The 17,876-nt window shown below is 42.6% G+C and overlaps 2 protein-coding genes across 4 annotated transcripts in view; one reads left to right on the plus strand and one right to left on the minus strand.

The window, feature by feature from the left end:
• The window catches only part of arsk (arylsulfatase family, member K), a 234,335-nt gene that overhangs the window by 117,901 nt on the left and 98,558 nt on the right, over positions 1 to 17,876 (plus strand). The window lies entirely within an intron of this gene.
• On the minus strand, positions 3,469 to 17,586 carry LOC137369092 (spermatogenesis-associated protein 9-like). 3 transcript variants are annotated; one of them, XM_068029720.1, is made up of 3 exons: positions 17,225 to 17,582; positions 3,940 to 4,039; positions 3,469 to 3,855 (listed from the first exon to the last, which is right to left on the minus strand). In XM_068029720.1, the coding sequence occupies exons 1-3, from the start codon at positions 17,405 to 17,407 to the stop codon at positions 3,677 to 3,679; spliced, it is 462 nt and encodes a 153-aa protein (XP_067885821.1). In that variant the 5' UTR covers positions 17,408 to 17,582; the 3' UTR covers positions 3,469 to 3,676. The 3 variants fall into 3 exon arrangements, with proteins under 3 accessions (XP_067885821.1, XP_067885822.1, XP_067885820.1); XM_068029721.1 differs by having other exon boundaries at positions 3,944 to 4,039; positions 17,225 to 17,579; XM_068029719.1 differs by lacking the exons at positions 3,469 to 3,855; positions 3,940 to 4,039 and adding an exon at positions 13,556 to 14,165 and having other exon boundaries at positions 17,225 to 17,586.

Here is a 17,876-nt window from a genome sequence, read left to right on the forward strand (position 1 = left end):
GGTTTTTCCCACCCTAGTTGATATTAGTTGTAAAGCTTCCATTGTGCCTCTCTGCAATCAGTGAACTCAGCAAAGATATCTGATATTCACTCACTTTACAAGTAATATAACTGCTTAAGAATAAAACAAGTTGTTTAATTTTATTTTCAGATTTTCTCCTTTTTGATGGCAACTCGTGTTAGCCTGGGAATGAGTGTCAGCAGATTATTTGACTGGACTGGGACTCAGAGCCGATACCAGTTTTGCTATAAATCCCAATTCAAATGCCCATTTTATTGGCACCATTTGATGCAGTGGGAGTATAAAAATAATAAAGTCACTATTGCATCATATCTTGAACATTTCTTCTAGTCAGGTTTTGGCTAAATATATAATTATAAAAATGATAGCACAGAATGAATCGATTCAGCTCATCATGCATGTGCTGGTATTGATTTCTTCAAATGGAGCTGTCTTAATTTCTCATAACCCTTTGTGTGAAATAAAATGGTCTCTAATTCCCCATTCATCCTCCTAGTGATATTCCGAAATCCGTGTACTCTTGTTACCAATTCACCAACCAGTGGAAATTATATTTCTTGCCAGTATCAGTGGCCAGCTGGGCCGAAGAGGACCTGAAAGGGAGCCACTCTTCATTTTTGTGGGGTTAGGAGGAACAGGACCGCTGACACTCTGGTTTACCCCTCCACCAACCAGGGTTCTTCTCCAGAAACCTGCCTTCTTCTCGTTGACTGCACTTGATTTCTGGCTGCAGCCTGCTGGCCCCATGCAAATGAGTCCTCATCCTGAAAATAGACTGAGCTTCCTGGCAGGATGACTGGGCAACCAGCCAACATATTCTTCCAATGCTGCCTGGAGAAAATCTGGGGAAAATCCATTCCATGTGTCTTCATTTTTGTCATTCAGTCTGCTGCGTGGCACCTTATGAAACCCTTATATATAGCATCCACTGTATTCCTTTGATATATTACTTAATAATTTCCTTAAAAAATCCAAGTGTATCAGTCAAGCATGATCTGTCTTTTATAAATCCATGTTGCATGTCCCTGATTACCCCATTTCACCCCATCATAGAATTGAGGTAGATTCTACAATTACATGCTCTCCATGAAGAACTTTACATGCCAGGATCACCTACCACGAATTTGCATGTGGAAGTCTGCAGACCATGCAGTATTTTTTGAATTTATAAGTTGGAGCTTTGGGGATGTTTACCCACAAGGCAAATTTAACTGACTTATAATTTCCTTGTTTCTTGAACTTACTACTTTGTGTTTTGACACAATTTCTGTTCTGAAGAGTTTATGGTAATTATCATCAGTGCCTCTACTATCCCCTTTCCACCTTCTTCAGCATTCTGGGATGCGATCCCTCAACCAATGGATCAGATCAAAGCTCTGCAGTCCTGCCACACGAAACAACCAACTGGAGGAGGCTCCACAAACATCCCCATCCTCAATGCTGGGGGAGCCCAGCACATCAGTGCAAAAGACAAGGCTGAAACATTGACAACCACCTTTAGCCAAAAGTGCTGAGTGGATCATCCTCCTTGGCCTCCTTCTGTGGTCCCCAGCATCACAGCTGCCATTCTTCAGCCAATTTAATTCACTCCACGTGATATAAGGAAACAGCTGAAGGCACTAGATATAGCAAAAACTAAGACAACATCCCGGTTGTAGTAATGAAGACTTGTGCTCCAGAACTAGTCGTGCCGCTTGCCAAGATGATCCAGTACAGCTACAACAATGGCATCTACCTGATAACGTGGAAAATTGCCCAGGTATATCCTGTTCACAAAAAGCAGTACAAATCCAATCCGACCAATTACTGCCCCATCAGCCTACTTTCAATCATCAGTAAAGTAATGAGAGGTGTCATTGACAATGCTATCAAGTGGCATTTACTCAGCAATAACCTGCTCACCAATACTCAGTTTGGGTTCCACGAGGACAAATCAGCTCCAGACCTCATTACAGCCTTGGTCCAAACGTGGACAAAAATGCTGAATTCCAGAGGTGAAAGTGACTGCCCTTAACATCTGGGCAGCATTTGACTGAGTGTGTCATCTTCACTCCCAATTATAAGATGACTCAATAATACAAAAGCACAAATCTGCAGATGCTGGAAATCTAAAATAAAGTAAGATGACTCATCTCTAAGTCATTCCACCCCTTCTTTGCCTAATCTTTTACCCTCTGTATGCTTAAAAGGTCCATGTTATTTAAACCTTTATGTTGACCATCAAACTTTTTATACTCCTTTGCTCACTTTTTGTTTCCTTTCTTTTTTTATTTCTCATGGTTTTCTTCTGGACCATCCCCTCTACATTTATCAAATGCTTTTTTTTAGCTTAGTTTTTGCCTTAATCTCTCTATTCCTAGGGGCCCAACCTTTTATGCAGCAGCATACTAGTTGCAGTGATGCTGAAAGTTCACAACCCTCTGGTGCACTCATTCTGTAAATCCAGAGTAATGGCCATGAATTAGACCAGAACTTGGATGAGGCAGGGTCTCAGCCTTCCCTCACAGTTTCCATGCAGCCATTTTAGGAATCCAGCCTCACTGCCTGCCTAAGAAAAGGATTCTGGTGTAAGAGGGGTGTGGTGGAACTAGGCCGAGGGTTCTCAGGCTGGAGAGTACACTGAATGAAGGCAGGCCTGGATCCCGAAGACTTTGAAATTTTAAATCTTCTCTGGACCCAGTTTATGTAAAGTAGACGACCAACTTTGGCAAAGTCAACATCAGAGCTCACCAGTGGGCAAATCCCAACATTTGTGCCAGGTTCTCTCACTGCTACAATAGTCCTTTCTCCCAACACTGTTTATGTGATGAAATTTATTCTGCTGAATATTGTGCACTGCTTAGAATTTGGTTCTTCACACACAGTACACAGTTGTGCTAATTTTTTCTGTCTCCACTCCCCAATTGTTTCATCATCTTTCCTCCCCTGATGGCACTCACTCATGTTGTGTACGATTCCATGGGCATCAACAACCAACAAAGACGTGTCCCAGTAGCCATCTTTCTTATGCCTGAGCAGTGAGAGCTGGCAGGTTATCTGACAACAGTAATTGATCACTGCTGACTCTGGATGCTATTCTCAACGGCATATGATTTGCAGAAAGAATCACTGAATAGTATTAGGATGAAGAAATCTGCCTGATTTTATGCCCCCTCCCCAGCTCAGGAGCATTAAGTACAATTATAGTACCATGACCATAGTCCTGGTTGAAACCAGCTAACTCAGCACAGACCATGGGTTGAATGTTGGAGCTTCCTATTATACTCCATTATATCAGCTCCACATCAGCCAAATTGGTGAAAATGTTGCATTGTTCCATTTGTTTGATAGGTTTCAGTCTAATGCATACTTTAAGTTCAGTTGTCAATCAAAAGGATATTCTGGAATGTGCATGTGGAATGGGTATGGTTCTCTTGTGTGTTCTTTTAAACAAAACTGGTATAAAAATTCTGTAAACCAGCTTTACTTCTTTCAGTGCCAATGACAATTGGTGAAAACAATTAGATCTTACAAAGCAGCCCTGCAAGCTACACTACATTTAGAAAATTATGTGCTGATCCTTTTTGGTTATCCATAGTCTTCCTAGTTGGTACAGCAAAGCAATTTTAAGCAGCTCCATTGTGTACATTTGTTGCTTTTTCATCTATCATTCTGATCATGACTTGTTTAATACTTCGGTACTAAATTGTCTTTTCCCAATGGAGATCCATTCTTTGTAGTGTGGAGCTTTGAAAGGGCATATTGATTGTTGATGCTGCCATCCTTTTCCTGGTGTGTAGACTGAACTAAAGTAAATTCCTTCAAAAGTCCCACTGCCATTTTGCTGTAGGTTGCCTATGTGGAGATTGAAAAAAAAACTTATTCAACAGAGCAAATTTAATAGAATGTTGTTGAAAAAGAATTTGTATAAATGCTTACCTACCATGCAGATTATTATTGCATAAGAAGCATACACTAAGTTATTGAGGACTGTCCTTGCAGGAAAGGAGATCACACTTAGCAGATGGTCCCTCTCCATCTTTACAAAAAAGAAAAAGAAATGCATATAATAATGGCAGAGTCAAAAGGGTTTGATTTGAAAGTGGCAAGTGCCTTTATTGAAGATGTATCAGATGCCTGGGATGCATTCTTTCAGCATCCTGTTGTGGATTGTTGCTGAGGCAGAGAATTGCAACACATGATCACACATTATGATATATTTTAAATGAGTTAGCGGATCTACAGTCCATTGTGGTAAATGTCTTCATTTCATCAATGATAAATATAATATAGGAAAAGATATATATTTTAAAGTATTTTCAAATTGAATAAACTTGATGCGCTGAATTTTATTAGTGCGCCACACATCACGGCAACTTGCTTTGAAGTCGGCGACCGTCAGGCGGGGATGCACCATCGCTGAGCCCCCTCGATATTTCGTGCGGGGACTCATTTGAATGGAGGGGCGGAGCGGCTGCCCCCGATGACGTAGAAGAGGCGGCCGCTCTGTCCCCAGGAATGGCGTCCGGCACCACCGTACAGGCGCCAGCAACATTTTTAAAGGGCCTCAAGCCCTGCATTTTAATTACCATTTTTAAAGCGACAGGTGTTAATACATTAAAGTTTAAGCTTCATTATCAGTGCAAATCCTCTCTCCCACCCTCCCCCCCACCCCCCAATGAATAATGACCAATAAATAAAACTACATCTACTGTCGGAAAACCAGTTTTTCAAAGAACGAGCTTTAACCCCCCCACCTTCAGAACATTTGACCCTCAACCCCTTCCCATCATCCCCACAACCAATGGGTGTGGTTTTCCACACTCCTACACCCCTCCCAACCTGAAGATATCACTGATCCCCCCTCCCCACCAGTGTCATGCTTCGGAACTCCAAACGGAGTTCCGAAAGTGTAGGACTTCTGTTTGGCGACTGTAATATCGTTGTGGGACAGCTGCCAGGACAAGATAAGTAGATGTAAATTTCTTTGCATTGATTTTAATATGTAAATGAGGGCCCTGACGCTTGGTGGGGCCGCACCAAGGCCTGGCTGCCACTGGTAAAATGCGGCAGGGCCTTGTTGGCGTCATGGATCGTGGCAGGCTGCTCCCGCAAGTATTTTACGGGCCCCCCCCCGCCGTGACCCCCAATGTCGAGGGACTGGTAAGATTCAGCCCATTGTCTTTTAATTCACACCATTGTTCAAGGGCAAAATAGATGGACGTTTTAATGCTGCTCTAATTCCCCCCACACCCCTCTCCCAAATGTTTCTGGCCTTCGGTAATGCCTTAGTGTGAGTAACTGTAATGATGCAAATAGGACATACAGTCATCACTTGTCTAACCACACCATCAGTGGTCTGGGGGTGTGCAATTTATAATGCAGACAAATGTGCAGTTCATTATTACTTTTCATTAAAATAAGCAACCTGGTCTGATGTTATCTTCCTGCCCTTTACAGCTCACCTCACTGGGCACACCAGCTTCCAATATTCTGCTGTTTCTTTTATGGGCCAGAGAAGCAGGACCTCCCAATTTAGGGGTCCCTGCCTCCAGCGATGCCCTCTCCAACATGTCTGGACTTATAAGAGGCTAGTGGAGGCTGAATTATGTTAAAGGACAAGGAATTTCCCAGTTAAAGTCAGGCTCAAACACAATAAAGCAAACCTACAACACATGTTATCAGTTTCTGCTTCTTGCACATCTGTCTCATATCATTATGATCCTAACTAATGGATAATCATATCCCTCAACATATGAATTAGGAGCAGGAGTAGACCACCCAGCCCCTCGAGACTGCTCCGCCATTCAACAAGATCATGGCAGATCTGATTGTAACCTCAACTCCACATTGCCTTCTACCCCTGATAACCTTTCACCCCTTGCTTGTCAAAAATCTATCGACCTCTGCCTTAAAAATATTCAAAGACTCTGCTTCCACTGCCTTTTGAGGAAGAGAGTTCCAAAGACTTACGACCCTCTGAGAGAAAAAATTTCTTCTCATCTCTGTCTTAAATGGGCAACCCCTTATTTTTAAATAGTGACCCCCAGTTCTAGATTCTCCCACAAGGGGAAACATCCTTTCCACATCCACCCTGTCAAGACCCCTCAGGATCTTATATGTTTCAATCAAGCCGCCTCTTACTCTTCTAAACTCCAGCGGATACAAGCCTAACCTGTCCAACCTTTCCTCATAAGACAACCCGCCCATTCCACGTATTAGTCTAGTAAACCTACTGTGAACTGCTTCCAATGCATTTACATCCTTCCTTAAATAAGGAGACCAATACTGTATACAGTACTCCAGATGTGGTCTCACCAATGCCCTATATAACTGAAGCATAACCTCCCTACTTTTGTATTCAATTCCCCTCACAATAAACAATAACATTCTATTAGGTTTCCTAATTACTTGCTCTACCTGCATACTAACCTTTTGTGATTCATGCACTAGGACACCCAGATCCCTCTGTACCTCAGAGCTCTGCAATCTCTCACCATTTAGATAATATGCTTCTTTTTTATTCTTCCTGCCAAAATGGACAATTTCACATTTTCCCACATTATACTCCATTTGCCAGATCTTTTCCCACTCACTTAACCTATCCATATCCCTTTGTAGCCTCCTTTTGTCCTATTCACAACATGCTTTCCTACTTATCTTTGTGTCATCAGCAAATTTAGCAACCATACCTTCGGTCCCTTCATCTCAGCCATTTATATAAATTTTAAAAAGTTGAGGCCCCAGCACACACTCGTTACACCTTGCCAACCAGAAAATAACCCATTTATGAGAGTGGGCATTTTCATGTGACTGAGATACCTGCATTCAAAATGGTAAAATGGTATATACTTATCAGATAAATCCAAAAGCTTGGCTAGCTTGATTATTTTTCTAAGAACTGGAATTGTAAGGATATCTCCTCCATGGTACAAGAAGGTCAGTATCAACTAAGGCACTGACAAAAGAATTATAAGCTTGTTGACATGAGGACAGAACATCACCATTACAGCAGTAAGTTTTTCTACTTGAAACTGCTTGTTATGGAGCATTTGGCCAAGCTCTTGAGTAGCAATGCAGCTTTTTGACTGGTACTAGTATCACATGTCAGGATTATTTAATAATTTTTTCCCAGAAGAGTTATATTTATATGTTGCAGTTTTAAAACAAAGTGTATTTACATTTTTTTAAATTTCAAAAGAACTGAAATAAACGGGGCTTAAAATGCTTATAGGTCTGGGCATTGAAGTTATTTCTGCAAAGACTAAAAACAATGAGAATGAACTTTTGCAGAGGCTCATTTACTCATACAGTGTAACTTTGGAGGAGGAACTGCAGAAAGCCCATGAAACAGCATGAGCACAGTTTTCACTGTTTTTCTGGGGTTTCTGTGGCTCTGAAGTTACAGTGGATGAGTGGAAGAACCCCGTGTGGAAACACATACCCAATAAGCAATTCATTAGCCTGTTGTGGCAATTGATATGCACCTCATATCTATTTTATTGGGAAGACTCCAGTCTGGGGTACTGGACAAAGGCTGCCTGATTAGGTCTTGCTCTCTGTTTGTGAACAGCAGCAGGTAAGATAAGGTCAGAAGTATGCACTGACAGGTTTTTAAGGCAGCTGCTAAGGAAATATTTGCAGAGCTATGGGGAATGAGTTAGGGATGGGGCCAATTGGACAGCTCTTTCAATGAGCTGGCAAAGGCACGATGGGCTGAATGGTCTGCTTCTGTGCTTTAAGATCCTATAATTGTCTGCTACAGCTGGCTTTGGTCAAACCCAGGAGGTTGAGATGCAAGATGGTAGAGAAATTAGTTTGTTTAAATCCAATAACAAAGCCCACTGAATTGGAAAGTTTAATGTGTTCACTTTTTTTTATTAGTATGTGAAGACAAGTTGTACAATATGTCTGGTCATACTGTTATTGCTCTGTAAACTCCTTTCCTGTCTGAGAAACAAAATAGCTTGATGTTTCATTCTGGTCTCTTCCCTCTGAAGTGAAAACTAGTCTATGTAGTGAAAGATTGGCGGAGAACACATGAGGGCACATACTAAAGTCATGAAGTGTAAAATTGGTATTCGCCAGCAGTGAGAAACTTACTTATAGCCGATTGGCAACTGTATTAAATGATGTCCGATTTTGTTTTTCATTGAATCAATGGAATGGAAAGGAAATGGAGTGCGGTGTATGACAGGCTGACATTTTGTGCTGCTGCTGAAGACCAATTTCACTCTCATGATATTCAGTTGGTATGTCATATTGGGCAGTTTGAGTCAACTTTGGGATGTAAGGGATGTGAAATGTGGAGAGCAACTAATGCACTCACCCTGAAGAGCTATTAACAACAATATTAACAACTTGCATTTATGTTGTACCTTTAACATGGTAAAACATCCCAAGGCACTTCACAGGAGCATTGAGAAACAACATTTAACACCTAGTCACAAACAGATATATTAAGCCAGATGACCAAAAGCTAGGTCAAGGCAGATGTAATTTTGTAACAATTGGTAGAAGCTTTCTGGGACACCAATCTATACTGGAGCCAAAGGTGATTTCAGGCTGTGGGCTTTCTGGGTGGATTCCAATCAGTATGGATATAGATGGGCTGGTGGAAAGGAACAAGCCAAATGATTTTAAGGGTTTCACAGTTCACCTAAGCCTGGGTAGCTAAGCTGACAGAAAAGGAGGATGTATAGCTGGCAAACGATGACCGAGGACTCAGGGAAAGGCAGATTGCGAGCTCGCTCCTCTCACCTTATAGACTGAATTTAAAGTGGTACCATATCCTGGGAGACAGTAAGTATCATTGGATACAGCACCAACACTCAACCAACATCAAAAAGCTCTTATGTTTAGAGCAGAATAGACAATGTGAGATGTACTCTTTTTCCCATACTTAAAGAGAGAGGCTCATAGATAGAATCTTGATATGACATTAAAAATGTCTTAATTACTTTACATATTTTGTGGCAGAGATTTTATATGTAATTCAGTGCAAAATCAGGGTACGTTTATAATCTGAAGATAGGACAGAAATACTTACATTGGTTTTACATCCCAAATAGATTCCCCTGAATTCCTTTGCTCTTTTTGACCTTTCCTGAAATCCATCTACTGACTTCTTAGTGACCTCATTTGAATAAATTATAATGAGGCCCACTGGCATTTCATGTCCCGCCTTTACACTTGCAAAGCACTGAGAATTATAAGCCACAACATTGCCAGGATCAACTAGGACAGACTGAAGTGTGGAAATCTAATCCTGAAGAGTGTGTAGAGCTTCTCTAGTGATTTCTGCAGATGGGAACATCTTACGTAAGCGAAGTTTTTGCTACTGTGCCACACCTAGCACAAAGGAAGATGGTTGTGATTATTGGAGGTCAATCATCTCAGTCCCATCACTGCAGGAGTTTCTCAGGATAGTGTCCTAGGCCTAACTATCTTCAGCTGCTTCATCAAAGACCTTCCTTCAATTATAAGGTCAGATGTGGGGATGTTTGTTGATGATTGCACAATGTTCAGCATCATTTGTGACTCCTCAGATACTGAAACAGCCCATGTTCATATGCAGCAACACCTGGACAACATCCAGACTTGGACTGATAAGAGGCAAGTAACATTCACGCCCGCATGTGCCAGACAATGACCATCTCAAACAAGAGAGAATCTAACCATCTCCCCTTGATGTTCAATGGCATTACCATTGCTGAATCCCCCACTGTCAACATCTTGGGGGTCACCAATGACCAGCACCTGACCTGGACCAGGCACATAAATGCTTTGGCTATAAGAGCAGGTCAGAGGCTGGGAATTCTATGGCGAGGATCTCACCCCCTGTCTCCCTAATGCCTATCCATCATCTACAAGGCACAAGTCAGGAGTGCGATAGAATACTCTCCACTTGCCTCGATGGCTGCAGCTCCAACAACACTCAAGAAGCTTGACACCATCCAGGACAAAGCAGCCTGCTTGATTGGCACCCCATCCACTACCTTCAACATTCAGACCCTCCACCACAGACGCACAGTGGCAGCAGTGTGTACCATCTACAAGATGCTCTGCAGCAACTCACCAAAGCTCCTTTGACAGCACCTTCCAAACCCACAACCTCTTCCACCTAGAAGGACAAGGGCAGCAGATGCATGGGGACACCACCACCTGCAAGTTCCCCTCCAAGCCACACACCACCCTAACCTGGAACTATATCGCCGTTCCTTCACTGTCGCTAGGTCAAGATCCTAGAACTCCCTACCTAACAGCACTGTTGGTGTACCTACACCACAAGGACAGCAGTGTTTCAAGAAGGAAGCTCACCACCACCTTCTCAAGGGCAATTAGGGATGGGCAATAAATGTTGACCTAGCCAGTGGCACTCACATCCCATGAACAAATAAAAAAACACAGATGTATACTTGCTTCTTACTGCTTCTGAGAAGGTCAGATTTTCACCCTCCTCCCCACCCCACAACCCAGCCACAGCCAGAGCTGGGGGTTTTCAGGAATAGAGGATTTCTCAATGAGCATAGCCTTATATGCTATCATCATAGAGGAGGAGGAGCAGCAACACAAGGATGTGATGGCAGGACACTTAGAAAATAATGGTAGGATTGGGCAGAGTCAACATGGATTTATGAAAGGGAAATCATGTTTAACAAACTTGTTGGAGTTTTTTTAGGATGGAACTAGCAGAATAGAGAAGGGGAACCATTGGATATGGTATATTTAGATTTTCAGAAAGCTTTTGATAAGGTCCCACACAAGAGGTTAGTAAACAAAATTGTAACACATGGGATTGGGGGGAATATACTGAGAACTGGTTAATACACAGAAAACAGAAAGTAGGAATAAATGGCTCATTCTCAGGTTGGCAGGCTGTGACTAGTGGGGTACCACAAGGATCAGTGCTTGGGTCCCAGCTAGTCACAATGTATAGATTAATGTGGAGATTAAATGTAATATTTTCAAGTTTGCAGATGAGACAAAACTAGGTGGAAGTGTGAGTTGTGAGGAGGACGCAAAGACGCTTCAAGGGGATTTGGAGAGGCTAAGTGAGTGGGCAAAAATTTGGCAGATGGAATACAATGTGGAGGAATGTGAAGTTATCTACTTTGGTAGGAAAAACAGAAATACCATGTAATTCCTAAATGGTGAGAGGCTGGGAAGTGTTGAACTTCAAAGGGACTTGGGTGGATGTGAGTGTGGAAATCTTATTGAATGGTGGAGCAGGCTAGAGGGGCCGAATGGCCTACTTCTGCTCCTAGTTCCTATGGTCGCATGTCCTTGATCATAAGTCACACACCATCCTGTCTTGGAACTATATCACCGTTCCTTCACTGTCGCTGGGTCAAAATCCTGGAACTCCCTTCCTAACAGCACTGTGGGTGTACCTACCCCACATGAACTGCAGCAGTACAAGAAGGCAGCTCACCACCACCTTCTCAAGCGCAATTAGGGATGGGCAATAAATGCTGGCCTGGCCAGCGACGCCTACATCCCATGAATGAATTTTTGAAAAGACACTGAAAGCTAACATGCAGGTGCAGCAAGCAATTAAGACGGCAAGTGATATGTTGGCCTTCATTACAAGAGGATCTGAGTATAGGAGTAAAAATGTCTTACTCCAATTACATAGACCCTTGGTGAGACTGCACCTGGAGTATTGTGTGCAGTTTTGGTCTCTTTACCTAAGGAAAGATATACTTGCCATAGATGGAGTGCAACGAAGGTTCACCAAACTAATTCCTGGTTTGGAGGGATTGTCCTATGAGGAAAGATTAGATAGACTGGGCCTTTATTCTGTAGAGTTGAGAAGAATGAGAGGTGATCTCATTCAAACATACAAAATTCTTACAGGGCTCTACAGGATTGATGCAGGAAGAATGTTTCCCCTGGCTGGGGAGTCTAGAACCAGGAGACACAGTCTCAGAATAGGGGTCAGGCCATTTAGGACTGAGATGAGGAGGAACTTCTTCACTCAGAGGGTAGTGAATCTTTGGAATTCTCTGCCCTAGAGAGCAGGGGAGGCTCAGTCATTGAGTATGTTCAAGACTGAGATTGATAGATTTCTACATATTAAAAACATCAAGGGATATGGGGATAGTGCAGGAAAATGGTGTTGAAGTAGAAGATCAGCCATGATCTCATTGAATGGCGGAGCGGGCTCAAAGGGCTGAATGGCCTATTCCTGCTCCTATTTCTTATGTTCTTATATGAGTGGTTCACCTCCATGGCTCCTCAAATCATCTCCACCATCCCTATAAGGCACAAGTCAGTAGTGCGATGGAATACTCTCCATTTCCCTGGATGGGTGCAGATGCAACAAAACTCATGAAGCTTGGCACCATGCAGGACAAAGAAGACTGCATGATCGACAGACCATTCACCACCTTAAACATCCAGTCCCTCCAGCACTGGCGAACCATGGCTGCAGTGTGTACTATCTAAGCATGCCCTACTGCAACTTGCCAAGACTCCTTTGACAGCAATACCCAAACACACAACTTCCACCACCTAGAAGGACAAGGGCAACAGATGCACGGAAACATCACCACCTCCCAAGTTTCCCTCCAAGTCACACACCATCTTGTTTGGACATATATTGCAATTCTTTCATCATCACTGGGTCAAAATCCTGGAATTCCATAATGAACAACGCTGCATAAGCACCTTCACCCCACAGACTGTTGTGGTTCAAGAAGGTGGCCCATCACCACCTTCCCAAGGACAAATAGGGATGGTCAATAAATCTGGCCTTAGTGGCAATGCCCCTAATCCAAGAACGAATTGAAAAATGGGTTTCCACTTCCTCAATGTACAGATTCTGCATGATAACATGCAAAGGATACTAGACGTCAATATAAGATATGCTGGAAGTTGTCATGACGTATTCATCTTTTGAAATTTGGCCCTCCCTGAACTTTTCAGGGAAGAGAATCAGTTCAATAGAGGCTTCTGGGTAACAAAGCTTACTCCGTGATCCATCGATAATGACCCCATAAAGAGTGGCCTGACAGCAGCACGGAGCACTAGTGTGTGGCATATGACCTTACAAGATTGATCTTTGAGAGAACAATTGGGCTCTTACACAATTGGTTTTGTTGCCAAAACAGGTTGGGAGGAGCTCTAAAGCATGCTTCAGATCATGTATCATGCATAATTATAGCTTATTATGCCATGGTCTAATTTGCCATACAGAAAGGCCTGGCTTTGACATTGTTGGTGAGGTCGCCCAGCTTTGTTGGAGGGAGGCGTCACAATGATGTCTACTCAATAGAGCCCTCAGTGACTGCTGCAAAAGGGACCAGAGCACATCTCACCACTCATTTCCTCTCTTCTGTGGAACGCCGTCCACCTTTGACATTAGAGACATTTCAAAAAAAGGTCAACTCCCTCAATCTGGTACCCATTCTACAACAACACAACACGTTAGCCCTTGTTACTGTACATGAATGTGCCAATTATAATCACCTGATTCAATAAAGTAGCACTAAATAAATTACTCTTTCCTCTATGACTCTAAACTTCATGACAACCAAAGCAAGACATCAGTGTACATTATATTTTAAAATAAAATCCATCGTGAACACTAGTCAACATATTCTTTCATAACACTGGGATTTCCATGGGTGGTTACACAGGTCTTTTTTTCATCTGTTCTAGTATTTCTCCTAGTGCAACTTAAGGGCCAGTATTGTGAAATTTCTTTTTCTCTCATTTGTTCATGGGATGTGGGCGTACCTGGCTAGGCCAGCATTTATTGTCCGTCCTTAATTCTCCTTGAGAAGGTGATGGTGAGCTGCCTTCTTGAACTGCTGCAGTCCTTTGGGTATAGGTACACCCACAGTGTTATTAGGAAAGGAGTTCCAGGATTTTGACTCAGCGACAGTGAAGGAACAGCAATATAATTCCAAGTCAGGATGGTGTGTGGCTTGGAGGGGAACTTGAAGGTGGTGGTGTTCCCATGCATTTGCTGCCCTTGTCCTTCTCGGTGGTAAAGGCCACAGGTTTGGAAGGTGCTGTCGAAGGAGCTTTGGTGAGTTGCTGTAGTGCATTTTGTAGATGGTACATACTGCTGCCACTGTGCATCGGTGGTGACGGGAGTGAATATTGAAGCTGGTGATGGGGTTCCAATCAAGCGGGCTGCTTTGTTCTGTAGTTGGCTAGGAGATGTGGAGGAGCAAAGAGATTTAAATGTCCATGTATACAAATCACTAAAAGCTAGTGCACAGATACAAAAAACAAAAAGGCTAATGTCATGCGGACCCCCACCTGTCAAGAATGAGTCACATTAATTTTGCCACATGAACATTGATTTTTAAACTTTTACTGGAATAAAGAAAGAACTTGTTTTTTTAAAAAAAACACGAGACCCTTGACTGGAAAGACCTTTGCATAGTAATAGACAGTACTTGGAAAGGACAAAGGGACCCCACTGCCTGCTCCAATTTAATCCACAATGGACTTTTGATTACCAGATGTTGAAGGTGGAGAAGCTAGCATTCCAGGTTAACTGCTAAGATGGCCGAATACACAAACAGAGGTAGTCAGACCAGTTTAGTCACATGACTAACTTGCTGTTGGAGTTTTTTGAATTTCAACTTGCCACAGAGAATTGGAACTCAGAAAGCTTTTTGCTCCTGGACTGGAAAAGACCTCTCGTGGCTGGCTTGCTGCCACCTCTCTCCTTTCTGCTCATCTCTTTCTCATCAGCTTTGGAATCCATTGAAGACACAGGAACCCCGAGAGAGAAAAGTCTCCTACAGTGAACAAGGTTTAAGAAGAATACTGGGCCCCAACGAAAAGCAAGAATTACCTACTATCAAGAACTACCTACAAAAGGACTACAGTGAGCTCGAAGCACAGTAACGAGAAATTCTTCTGATATTACTTCAAATCTCTCTACTTTATTTTTTCTTCTGCTCTTTTCTGTCTCTATTTGCATGTACGTATTGTGTATTCATGCTAACATGGGGCACAGCATGTATCCGTAGGCATTAACCGAATTAGCGTTTAAGTTTTCACTTTTCTTTAAACATAAGAAAGCCTGTTTGTGCTTATTTCTTTGCCTTATAATTAGAAAGCAGTGACAAGGATTCACCAAGGGGGAGCTCAAAACAGTGTGTTTAAAATTAAATCCTGTTACAATAAGACCAGGTGAAGGCTGAAAGAGACCTCTAGGCACCTTTCTCACCTGGTCGTAATACGAATGAAATATTGGCCTTTATCTCAAGGGGACTAAAGCATAAAAGTGAGAAAGCGATGCTTCAGCTGAGTAGACTCTTGGTCAGACCCCATCTGGAGTACTGCATTCTGTTTTGGACAGCACAGGCTGAATTTTTGCCTTGGAGCTGGAAACCAGGAATCAGGACTGTTTTCGGGCCCCAAACCTGCCTCCAGTGGGAAACTGATTAAAGTTAAAATTTATCTGTGGGTGAGCCTTTAATTGGCTAGGAGACTGGTTCCCTGTCTAATTAAGGTCAGCTAGCAGGTTCTTGAAGCTGGAAGGCCAATCAGAGACCTTCAGTGTCAGAGGAGCACCCAGCTGCAATACAAGGTAAGTAACTGAGAGGGCGCCTCAACAACAATATGTTCTCTCAGCCACTTCTTAAAAACTTTAAATAAAAAAACCATAAAAAGCAGCCAGGCCACTACTGTGGTAGGAAGGGGTACCCCTTTACAGGGTGGCCTTTGGCTGTACCCCCACCCAGACAGGCAGGGAGGAGGGCCTGCAGGCCTGCCTGGAACATTGGCACCCCAGCCTGCTGCTGGGTGCCCACCTCTAGGCAGTTGATCTGTCCCCCGTTGAGTTGGGAAACTGGAGGCCAACTGGAAAATCCCACCACAGCAAGGCTCTTAACGAGCCTAAATTACCTGCCGAGGGACAGGCAGCCTTGCCGGGTCCCTTTTAGCCAATGTCAGGACAGCCTTCTGAAACTGACAAGCTGACCATGCCAGTATTTTCGCCCCCTTCTTCCCGCCCCTTCCATTCATGACCTCAGTCGGAGCTTGAAAATTCAACCCCATATCTCAGGCAAGATATCATGGCCCTGCAGATGGTGCAGCACAGATTCACCAGAATGATAGATACTAGGCTAAAAGGGTTAAATTTTGAGGACGGCTTGATTAAACTTGATTTGTATTCCCTTGATTATAGAAGATTGAAGGATGATCAGATTGAGTTATTTCAAATGTTATAAGGATTTGATCAAGTAAATACGGAGAAACTATTTCCTCTAGTGGGAGGAATCAAGAACAATGGGACATTATCTTAACGTAAGAGGTAGGCCATTCAGGAAGCACTTTTTCACACAAAGGGTAGCAGAAATGAGGAACTCTGTCCCCCCAAAAATTGAAAGCTTCTGGACTGAGATTGTTAGGTTAAGTGTATCAAGAGATGAGATGCAAATTAGTCATGATCTAATTAAATGACAGAACAGACTGAGGGGCTGAATGGACTGTTCCTCATGTGTCCAGGCCAATACTTATTCTTCAACCAACATTTCTAAAACAGATGATCTGGTCATTTCTCTCATTGCCGTGTTTCTCTACATTACAAAAATGATTACTTCAAACATACTTCCATTGGCTATAAAGATGTCAGGAGGTTGTAAAAGGTTCTGTATAATGCCAGTTCTTGCTTTCTTTTTGTACCTGCTGCTGCATACTTTAGCCAGAGCAGTTTTTTGTAGACTACCCTCTAAAATCCCTGCATTCCAGCAGATTGTACCCACCTGTCAAGGGATTTCTGTCAATCCCTACTCCAATGGATATGCAAATGAACAGACCCAGGAAAATCTCATGTAACTGCCTCTCCAGACCATTGGTGGGAACAATTTTTTTCCCCTTGGCATAAAAGCAATGCAATTCACAGTCTTATGATTCTCCCTGCTGTTGACCTGAGTTTATCTCCCAGTGACAGAACAGAAATTAAAAGCATTTTTAGACCAAACTAAATACACCGGAAGCTTGACAGAAATAGAAATTTTGCCCAGTTACAATTGAACTGCTCGCCTGATGTCTTCCTTTAGGAGCTTGCAGCGTGTAAAGATGAATGGAAAATGGCCTCGTAAAGTATGACTAAAAGATAGCATGTCACCTAAGGATTGATGAATGAATAAAAGATGGATGTTTTTACTGATTACTCTTCTGCTTTTAACTGTGAGCCTTACAAACAGTAATCTGTCTCACAATAAATTTCATAACAAAGAAAATTCCCTACCGGGAGAGATGGTTTGACTTGTGCTTGGGCTGTCATCAGTTGGTGGGAGTTGCGGTGCAGTTTCCCCATTTTCGGAAGGATTTGAGTCCGCAGAAGTTGAGGGGTTGATCTGCTGAATTTGAAGATATTGGTCATTCCATTAGCAAGGTCCTCACCATTGTGCATGCTCATGACTTTAGACATTACGCTTCTCGATCTTTTTAATACTGGTTCTCTTTTCTGTGATAAAACAATACTTGTCAGTTAAAGATTTACAGTTTAAGCGCATCAGACAGTGAATTGCGCATGTAAAATCTGTTGACATGCCTTCCACATGAACATATCTACAAAAGGCACTCAAAGTTGACTTCTCTCAGTGAGATTTCACTGCAACTGGTGGCTGTAAATATTTGCAGTGACGTCTGCAGCATTGTGCAAATATGCTACAGATGCAATAACTTTGAGAATGTGTAGACGTAGTTCTGCAACTGTACAGGTCACATAAGCTGTTTTGAGCAGAGATACGTTTAACAAAAAAGTCATTGTCAACATTCTGGAATTACAAGAATTCACAATAATCTGAAACAAAGTTGGGTTACAAGAAAGACATTTAAACCAACTTCTGCAAATGCGCCAAAAGCAGCCAACACAATGTGTTTTCTAGAAAAGAAAG

Source organism: Heterodontus francisci, chromosome 4 (assembly GCF_036365525.1).
Source record: "Heterodontus francisci isolate sHetFra1 chromosome 4, sHetFra1.hap1, whole genome shotgun sequence".
Lineage (NCBI taxonomy): Eukaryota > Metazoa > Chordata > Chondrichthyes > Heterodontiformes > Heterodontidae > Heterodontus > Heterodontus francisci.

Coding starts and splice junctions, on each gene's coding strand:
- LOC137369092 (XM_068029719.1), bottom strand. CDS start 17,407: ATGTCTAAAGTCATGAGCATGCACAATGGTGAGGACCTTGCTAATGGA. Junction 14,166..17,224: donor AAGTCAAACCATCTCTCCCG/GTAGGGAATTTT, acceptor CACATCTCCTAG/CCAACTACAGAACAAAGCAG.